The 10,160-nt window shown below is 44.3% G+C and overlaps 1 protein-coding gene across 1 annotated transcript; it reads left to right on the forward strand.

The window, feature by feature from the left end:
* Nucleotides 1-559: 559 nt before the first annotated feature.
* On the forward strand, nucleotides 560-2,837 carry INHBB (inhibin beta B subunit). The gene has a single exon (XM_019554565.1). The coding sequence runs from the start codon at nucleotides 572-574 to the stop codon at nucleotides 1,397-1,399; it is 828 nt and encodes a 275-aa protein (XP_019410110.1). The 5' UTR covers nucleotides 560-571; the 3' UTR covers nucleotides 1,400-2,837.
* Nucleotides 2,838-10,160: the final 7,323 nt, after the last annotated feature.

Below are 10,160 nucleotides of genomic sequence, written 5' to 3' on the forward strand. Positions count from 1 at the left end.
TGACCAGGGCTGCTTCATCTGACCTTCTCAGGAAAGAATGTGCTTTTATTGGGGAAAAAGGCTACTAATAGCAGATACTGTACTAATTAAGCAGATGAGGTGTGGGTTAGTTGAGCCATTTGTGGACCTGATACGGGATAATCTTTCCCCAATATTCTGGATCCCTTGTTAAGCAAGTGAGACGAAAACAAAGGGTTTTGTTACAGTTTTCAGCTATTTGATATTAGTTGCTAAAAAGCCTTCCCGAAGGCATTTGGAGGTTAATATGTTTCTTAATTACTAGATATCAAGGTACTAACACTGTTCTTTTCCGGACGGGGTGTTATATAGCCTTTTTGAGTTTGTCTGACTCTAAAAAGCCAGCGCTCTGAAGAGTTTATGCTGGTTTCTATGGATCTGTCACATTCAGCTACGGCCTGGTTAGAGCGTTGCTGTGGGAAGTTGCTTTTTGATGCATTTCTAATACAAACTCTGGATGTCTAATTCAGTGCATTATTTCTGGCTGATGAATTCTCCCAGCTCTTTTGATCAGTTATGCTGCCGTGTTGCTTCTGCATCCAGAATTGCACAAATGATGGATTTTCTTTTTGGCTTAACGTTGCTGTTTTCTCCTTATCTTGCAGATGATCTGGCCTCGTCGAGAGTCCGCCTCTATTTCTTCATCTCAAACGAAGGGAACCAGAACTTGTTTGTCGTTCAGGCCAGCCTCTGGCTTTACTTGAAGCTGCTTCCGTACGTCTTAGAGAAAGGCAGCAGGCGAAAAGTAAGAGTCAAAGTCTATTTCCAGGACCCGGACACTAGCAACAAGTGGAATGTGGTTGAAAAGAAAGTTGATCTCAAAAGAAGTGGTTGGCACACTTTTCCCATGACAGAGGCAATCCAGGCTCTATTTGAGAAAGGAGAAAGGAGACTGAACTTGGATGTTCAATGTGAGGGCTGCGAAGAGTATTCAGTGCTGCCAATTTACGTGGACCCTGGGGAGGAATCCCATCGGCCTTTTTTAGTGGTGCAAGCCCGATTAGCTGATAACAAACACAGGATCCGGAAAAGAGGTCTGGAGTGTGATGGCAGGACCAATCTATGTTGCAGGCAACAGTTTTACATTGACTTTAGACTCATTGGGTGGAATGACTGGATCATAGCGCCATCAGGTTACTATGGGAATTACTGTGAAGGGAGCTGCCCGGCCTACTTGGCTGGCGTCCCAGGGTCAGCTTCCTCCTTTCACACTGCGGTAGTGAATCAGTACAGAATGCGAGGGCTGAACCCGGGCACCGTGAACTCCTGTTGCATCCCAACCAAACTTAGCACAATGTCAATGCTGTACTTTGACGATGAATACAACATTGTGAAAAGGGACGTTCCCAATATGATTGTGGAAGAATGTGGTTGTGCTTGATTTAAGGTGTGTTTTAAGGGGGGGAAGAGAGAGAGAGAGAAAGAGAACATCCCCGTGCTAGATGGTGTTGGAGGAAGTTTCACTGTGTATCCAGGCATCGGTGTTGAAAAGTCACTGTGGACAAGTTTGACAAAAACGAAAACAAAAAATGTTTCACTTTGGTGTCAGGACAGTGGCAGTTTGTGGATCTTGGACACTTAAATATTCTATCACTTATAAATGAATGCTAAGAGATACCTTAAATGCACACACGCATACACAGCCACAGCCACGCGCGCACACACGCACCCAGCAGTTTGGAAAAGGGATACAAGAAACAGGAAGTCAGTGACTAGTGACAACATAACTAAATGCCTGCCAGTACAAGTGAATGGCTAAGCAGCTGTTTCCGCACCTGCCAGTGAAGTCAGATTAAAATGAGCTCTCTTTGCTCATACAAAAGCACAAGGAAAAAAACAACAAAAAAAAAGAGAACGTAATCTAGTGTTGCACGCAGGTGTCAAAAATGACCAAACTTAAAAAGGACCATCGCCTCCGAGGTCTAAAGGGAAGCTGCAGAACACCTGCTTATGTAGGTGATCACTTCCTCTTAACATAAGTCTCATCACAGATATCCTTATCTTCCTACAGCACTTCCAGTAAGGAATACCATACCATAACATCAGAGAGAGAAAGAGAGATATGTAAGCAACTACTGTAATTCTAACGTAAGACTGTTGCTAAATGACGTGTTGGGTTGGCATTATTTGATGCTTTAACAGACCACTAGAAATCCATGGACGGCCCTGCCTGTTGCGCCATTGCAAAGGGGATTTTGTCTCATTTCTGGAGCATTAGCATGTTGTATCTCACTGTCCTAAGAACAAAGAAAATCAAAGTTGCAATCTGTGTTCTTCAACAGGGGACTCGGCAAGGACACATCACACGGGGGAAAAACAAACAAACAAGCAAACGCTACTGCGACTAGACCAATGAACCCTAAAAAGGAATTACAGTAACACAGTGGAGACATTCTGAAAAAATGCAGTGCATTTAATAACAGGCAAGGAACATTTAACAAGTCTTGGAAAAAAAAGGAGAGGAAAGTGCTTTCGATTTCCTTACCAGGAGGTGTCGAGGATGGCCATAAAGATCAGAAAACAGTAATACAGCATAGCACTTGCAAACTGCTTGAATGCACGTATTATAGCACTTGCAGATTTCAATGCCTTGAAAAGTGGTACTTGATAGTGCACTTATCTTTGCTCACTATCTAGGTAAACAGGTGCCGCATGAGCTATGCAATGTAAAGTGTTGACCCATACTAGACAAAACTGGACTGATGAAATGACTTTTTTATATTTTTTTATACTTGAAATTAAATCTTTTGCTTCTTTTTTAAAGCGAATGATTGCTTTTAATGTTTGCACTGATTTAGTTGCATGATTAGTCAAAAAGAAAAAAAACTGCCATTTGGAAAAAAATGTTATTTTTATAGCAGCAAAAAATGAAATACAGTTAAATGTATTATACATAAATTTTGGAACCAAAGAGGCCAACATATTAGTTTATAATTTTTATGAGATGGCAAAGCCATCACGTATTATGTAGTTGTACTGAGCAATCCCTCACGAGGCCTACCAACTATTTCAGGGTACAAAATGAATTCTGTTTGTTCTATTGATGTCTTTTCTATACCATACGCACATGGACTGTAGAGTGGAAATGACTATTGTAGTATACATTACAATATGTGCATCCTTTAAATCCAGTTTTTATGTTTATTTAATAAAGTTCCTTTTAGGTTCTGTTCCATAATAATTTAAACCAAACAATTTTCACTTAGATATGCTGTTGAAGTATCTTACATTTGTGTACAGTTTAAATAAATAAAAAAAAAAAATTGGAAAACCAGATAAGCTTTTTGCAACATATCACCTCTGGCAGAGTTAAGCTGGATGAAGATTGATCGTTGTCATAAAGTCTGGTTTGTGGCCCTAGTTTGGACCCTAAAATTGTGTTTTATTTTGTCTCTTTGGTTTTACAGCCCTAATTCCTTCTGAGCAGGCTTCAGAAGGGACCTGGGACGTGTGTCTGTTTGGGTACAGTGCACCATTCAATGGGCTGTCAAAACGCAGCTCTTTCGTGCTAATGGTGCCTTAATAAAGGAGGCAGGGAATTGTGTTTGGCATATTTTGAGGTCATTTGGAGCACTTTAGGAATGTAATAGCTAGTTTAGTCTCTAAGCTGGTAGAGTGAGTATCAGGTTTGGGGGAGGGAGGGAATATTTTCAGGGAAAAAAATCCCTCTATTTTTAGTACAAAACCTATGTTCTGATGGGAAACGTCAACCCACTTGAACTAGATATTAAAAGAAAAAATGTTGTAAAAGTATAGTTTCCTTTGAATTGCAAATCAGATTCTTGAGGAAAACATTCCAGGAAATACTGAATTTGGAGAATTCGGACTATGTCTCTGCGTCTAGACCTTGACTCTTCCTAGCGACCCACTAGACGAGGGTCTCGTCAAAAACCCATCCAACTCTTTGGAAAGACTCTTTTTTTTATTGCAACAGTAATGTAAGGTGCATTCATTGTATCACTACAGGAAGCTATAGCATTCTCCCCAAATCTAAGTGCCCGGGCCTTGAGGTTTTGTTTAGTGCAATCTCTTGCAAAAACCGCCCCCAGTGCTGTTTGTCTTTCACGAACCCCCCGTTCTGCAACTCTGCCCAAGTGCAAGTTTTCTGAATATTTTATAGCCTCCCCTTTCCCTCTTAGCACACATTTGCTTTCGCACCTCTTGCTCACAATTCCCATCTGACTTCTTGTCAGTCTTTCTCCTGACCTTAATTGCCTCAGGCGGTGTAGCCTCCTTTCAGCAGCCCCACGACCGAGGCGCAGGATGGCATTGCTACCCTTCCCTCTGAAATCAGTGGCCGAGCTCTTGCTGACCATGACCTTCAGTCCAGGTTTCAGAGCAGGGCATACGTAATGGGTGGCAGCAAAGCATAACGGATTAGAAAACCCCCTCCGTGAGTGAGATGTCCTGGTGCTGGTTTCCAGAAGTGATGCAAGGCAAGAAGGATGCAGGCACCTCGACATGGGCTGTGTCATGCAAAGTAGGATCCCAAGCCCCGGGCAGAGGGTCTGGGCTCCCCTCTGGATGGGATGTGGAGCAGCCGGCGCGCTGGCAGGTCAGTCCCAGGTCTGTGTGCGCCTGCCTCGAGCTAGGCAGTAGGGAAATGCTGTTGAGGCCTGGGGTTTCAATTCTGCCCCACATGTGCCTCCTTCAGGGCTCCTGGGAGGTGCCTTAGGGTGTTTGGGATCCACACACTTCCCCTGAAGGTCCCTAGCTGTGTCCTTTTGACACAAGGCTTATTTGTTCCTGTCTAAGACGTGGCTGCCATATGCCTCTCCTTTATGTTTTGGTGTAATGCATAAGAAGACCCAGATTCAGTTCTTTCCTCTGTGGGAGGGCATCCAGATTCCTCCTAGGAGAGCGCCCAAACCACTAGGCAACAAACAGGCTGTTTTGGGCCCTGCTCCTGGGGATGATGGAGGAAGGAATCAAGTCACTAGCCCAGGATGCAAGCCCAGGCAGGAGCCTGAGTCTGCAGCCTGGCGATGAAGACATCATCCCGGAAGGGGGAAGCCTGGGTCCTGTGCTCAGGATTGCACATGTATTTCACATGAAACAGTCATTGGGGAAAACAGGTCAATGCCTTGGCTTTGAGGTGTGGTGTGGTTTATTGGGCACTGGGCTAGGGCCTGGGTTTTAATTATGGCTCTGGGAGCAAGCCACCCGCAGGGATTTCAGCAGCGGGCTCTCGTTCTCAGCTCAGTTTGAGACACCCTGGGTTTAATTTCCAGCTGTGGCGAGCACCTCTGTTTCCCATCAGAGCAGTAGGGTCACTGCAGTCCATGCCAGGCCGAGGTATCTGAAGTTGGGCAAGCAGAAAACCAGGTTTCCCAACAGAGGCCACTGACGACTACATTGCCCCTAGCCTTTCTGCTCCTCACATCCCTCCCTGTCATAATGGGGATCGTAGCTCACTGTGTCACGGCCAGCGCTGTGAAGATTAGTTACTGTTCCTAAAAGGGCACTTTGAATCACATTCGAAACTCGCTGCAGTCAAGGGGAGTCTTTCCCTTGCCTTCAGTGGGCTTTGCACTGGATCCTGCAAACGCTTAGCGCTGTTATTTTGTCCTGGTGGTGGAGTGAGGTTGTGGAGGAGGGAAATGCATGTTCCTTCACTGTTTAAAATATTTCAAGACAAGCTTGAACTAAGTCTGTCCACGCAAATAGCGGGAATGCGAGTTTTGGGGAAGGAATAAGTGTCGCTTATGTGGTGCATCAACAGAACAAGGTTGGTTTCGCTATGAGTTAATTATACACTTGTGCTGGCAACAGACTGTTGCTCAGACATCAGTCTCATTTGCCTTGTCGTTGTGAGCGAGGCAAGCCACAATGGAAATTAATTGTGGGGTTATCTATTGGCACGGTGATATTTTAACCAATAAGCAACCCACCAGAAACAAGCAATTGAAGGGTTAAACTTCCAATATTTTCCCACGACTCTCCACGGGCCTGCAATATTAGTTAAAAAAAAAAAGCGTGTGGTTGTGCCCGATGCTGGAGATTCACGCGGGATTTTTTTCAAAGGAGCCCTGGGGAGACTGATGTTCAGAATTTTGTTGGCAAACTCTCTTATGCTCTGAATTCATTATGAACAACAAATCCCATTGAACTATATAGGTTTGCAGTCCAAAGTACTTTGCAAAAAATATCCTTTTTTCATAGACGATATTTTTTTTTGTAGAGGAAAATCTGCTCCCGTCAACACCGCTTTCAGTATAAAGTCAATCCATCGACATTTGCAGAGGTTGTCACCAGCGTGAGTGTGTACAGTATGGGATTTGCCACTACCGTGTAGGCACAGGGCCCTCCCCTCTCATTTTGAGACAGAATCAGCAGCTGCTTAACAGACTACAAAATCAGTGCACAGCAGTTGTGAACAAGAAAGAAGGATGCCATTTATGGTTGAAAATGCAAGGGGGATTTACTTACCTTGGAATTTGGCCAGGAAATAGCACCTTCTTCTTGTGTAATGTCCCCGAGGTACTTTCGCTATCCTGCCTGGTCCAGAGCTCTGAAACAACAGATTAATTTCCCCGGGCCTGCACAATCTTCAGGACTGGTTTCACACCAGCAAGCACTATTGATTTGGATGCAGCTCCTTCCAATTTGCAGCAGAAGAGCTGAGAACAGAATTTAATGTTCTTTTAGGAATAACTTCTATTTAATCATTGTGTGTTTGTGCAATTAGTCCAATTATATCAAATGACATAATTGGTGCAATTACTAGGGCACATGCAACCACTATGCCACGTAAAATCTTTTGCCCTGCAAAAAAAGGGAACACCAACAATGACAAAACATGCTGCATTGGCCCTGTGTCCTGAGTTAACATGTCAGCAAAATCTCAAGCCTACCATGTGCACAGCACCCTTATTCCTCGCAGTGTTTTTGGGCCGAATTGCCCATTTGTATCCACACCGGAACAAAAATATCATTCCAAGTGGGGTGTCTGCATATGCAAGGCCTGCCAGCTCAGCTTCAGGTGTTTTTCATTTTCCCCTGTTTTCCACCTGGCAGAAGACCCCTCAGGTCTGGCACTGGGCTTTCCTTTACAAAGTGAGATTTAAGCACAAGCAGCAGCCAAGGATATGTATCTTTGATCCCATCTGAATACTATTGCATATACAACCACCATGTGTTGCAGCAGATTTCTTGTAGCTTGTTATATATATTTTATCCACTGCTCAAAATGCTGAGCCGGCGACCCAGAGGCTCACTGCTCCCACTTTTTGCTGTTTGGCTTGGTTTGCCATTTAACATTTTCCCTACTTTTTTCAACATAGACATGGAAAATTTATTGCAGTTGAAGTTAAGGAATGGCAGAGTCAGTGACTGGCAGTAGGAGCATGAGTGCTGCTGGGCTCCAATCCTGCTTGGTGCTTATTGTGGGTAACAAAATGGTCCAAAAAGGCCCAGAGGATAACAATTGTTATGAATTATTAGTGTGATAGCAGTGCCTGGAGGCTCCCTTAGAGGTCAGGACCACACTGTGAAACATTGCCTATACACATAATGAAGACTGCCTATGCCCAGAGTTGATACTCCAAGTGGGCAGAAAGGGAAACTGAGCCACAAGGAAGTGAAGTGACTTTCCTTTCTAGGCCGTATTGCCTCCATGCTCTGTTTTGCATAGGGCTGAGCACATGATGCAAGTTGAAGAGGAATCCAGCCTCAGACAGGACAAGTCCTTGAAAAAACCCAAACGATCAACAACATGCTTCTTGCGCAGGGCTTATAATACTGCAGTCATCTCAGGATGCTCAGGCTTGCTTCCTACTGCCTCTGCTCACATGAAGGCAACTCTCTGAGCAGACCAGCTTCCCCACATGCCTTCTTGGTAGGCTGGCCTTTTCAATCTAGGAAAGAGCAGCAGCTGCGGACCTAAAATGGCTGCTTTGCAATGGGCTGCAGTTTGCTGCACTTCCTTTTCTTCCTTCTTCCCAGTTGGTAAGTCAGCTCTATGCCTGTGATTTTGGTCTCTAGCTTTTGTTTTTGAGCAGAATTGCTCATCTGTGTCCACTTTGCAACAAAAATATAATCCCATGCGATGGAAAGATGACTCCTTGGAGGGGAAAGGAGAAGCTATTTTGCACCACTGCTGCTGTAGAGTAGCTAATTTGCACCAGTGTTGGCAGCATGGCTTGCCTCAGTCCCCAAACCTGCATTCAGTGAGTGCTTGGAGACACAGTGCAGAGTGATGCTGGCTACTTCCCATTTTTTTTTGGCTGTATCATCATCTGTATTCAAACATGGCTACTCTGTCCCATTCCAGACCTCCTATACTTGGTATTGTTAAGCCTGTAGCCAGGATTTTTGGCGGCGATCTCTTCCCAGGTTTCTGGGTGGGGACTCAGGCCAAGAAGGAAAATTTGTGTAAAACCCTCCATTTGAACCCAGGACTTGTTTCTACTGTGCAATGCCTGCCAGAGGGGTTACATTTTGGGGGGTGCCAGACCTGAGGAAAGGTAGAAAGCTTGTCTAAGGTCTCTCCCAACCCTGCAGTTGGTCTGATATGAGAGATCACCCATAACAAACCTTACTCTCTCTCATATTTCCTGCACCAGCATCATCCTAACACAGCTGCAGGTGTACTAGTCATCCTCTTCAGTGATGTAGTGTTTATTCTCCTTGAAGGAGCTACAGGTGTCTCTTTGGGATGGGATCCCTCGACCTCAACAGACTCCCTCATTACAGCTCCTGTTTATGCAGGCTGCTCCCCATAACAAGGTTTTAGTCTTAGGCAGATAATCACTGGGGTTGAGTTAGCATCTTTGAAAACAGGCCCAGAGGTTCCCACTGACCCAAGAGCTGTGGCTGTCTGGCATTTCTGCAAATTAAGACCGTGAGGTTAGAGTCCCCTGGATGCACCTCCTTTTGGTATTAATGGACATTATGCCTTTGCATCTCTGGTCCAGGGAGATGATTCATCTTCTCTAATGATATTTTGTAAAACACTATAATTTGAGGTTGTTACTCATGACTCATAGTAATGTTTGTGCCTTCTCTGAATGTATGTATATTTGGCTTGAACTTCACTTCAGCACTTCTAGATGGCAGGTTGGTGTGGTGTTTGAGATCGATATCTAAAAGCATATCTAGATATAGATCACAGGGAATCTAGATATATATCTAGATATAGATAGTGTGTGCGTGTGCAAAAATACAGGCAGTACTGTGAAAAGATATAAGGTCCCCTGTAGCTACTAAGTATATAGCATTACCTGGGTGCTAGCATGTGATCTTGCCAGAAATGAGTGCTGTATAGTCTAAAGATTTTGTGGGAAGGGGTGGAATTAAGCACTATGGCATCCCCTGACTCTTGAGCTCTTTATCTTAGCAATCACTTTTTAACATTATATACAGTGGGTATGTATCCCGGAAAGAGAAGAGAAGGCAATGGGATAAATTTTCAGAAGTAGCTGAAATGATCTCTCAGCACCTCGAGGGGGGGTCGAATTGCCTTTGGTTGACCCTTGTTCGGAAGTGGCCGTGGCCGTGGCCTCGCTCAGCCCAGGTTGGAGCAACCTCAAGGCTGCTCTTCATTGTCTACCTGCCTCTGGTCCTACAGATCTGCTGCAAAAGCTGAGACTAGCCTGAGTGTAATGTTCTGCCCATGCCTCATTTCCCAGGCTTATTTCCTATTCCAGGAGCTGCTACAGATATCGTGTGTTAATATTAGCCATACGTGAAATTGCTGGTTTCCCAGTGTATGACAGTGAACGAGGTTACAGTTTTGATTTTATGGATGGGTTACTCTTGCCTATTCTCTTTTTAAAAAAAAAAACAATTTCTGTCGACAGTTCCCAGTATGTAAAGAACAGTTTTAGTGCTTTCAGACCTTACCTCCTTGCCTGGTTCCCCTGCATGACAGGGGAAAGATACAACAATATTGAAGCACATTACCCAGAATGACACCTTTTGTGTTTTGAATGGACGCCACAAAGTTCCTATTAATTAGCAGGAACATTTAATATAAGGAAAGGGAAAGACAGTTAGCATAAGGAGATAAAGTTGTCAGGATTGCCTTCTATGCCTGCTGCGTTCATGGCTGTTGAGCATTGTAGTACTTTTTGCTGTATTGCCTGTTGGAGTCCGCTTGGCTCCAATCATGGAAGTGATTTTGTACGTGGATGGTTAGTCTG

The sequence above is a fragment of the Crocodylus porosus genome, unplaced genomic scaffold, assembly GCF_001723895.1.
Source record: "Crocodylus porosus isolate Cpor-Errol unplaced genomic scaffold, CroPor_comp1, whole genome shotgun sequence".
NCBI lineage: Eukaryota > Metazoa > Chordata > Crocodylia > Crocodylidae > Crocodylus > Crocodylus porosus.

What these genes read in the sequence shown, in the direction of transcription:
- INHBB (XM_019554565.1), top strand. Translation starts at nt 572, where the DNA reads ATGATGGATTTTCTTTTTGGCTTAACGTTGCTGTTTTCTCCTTATCTT.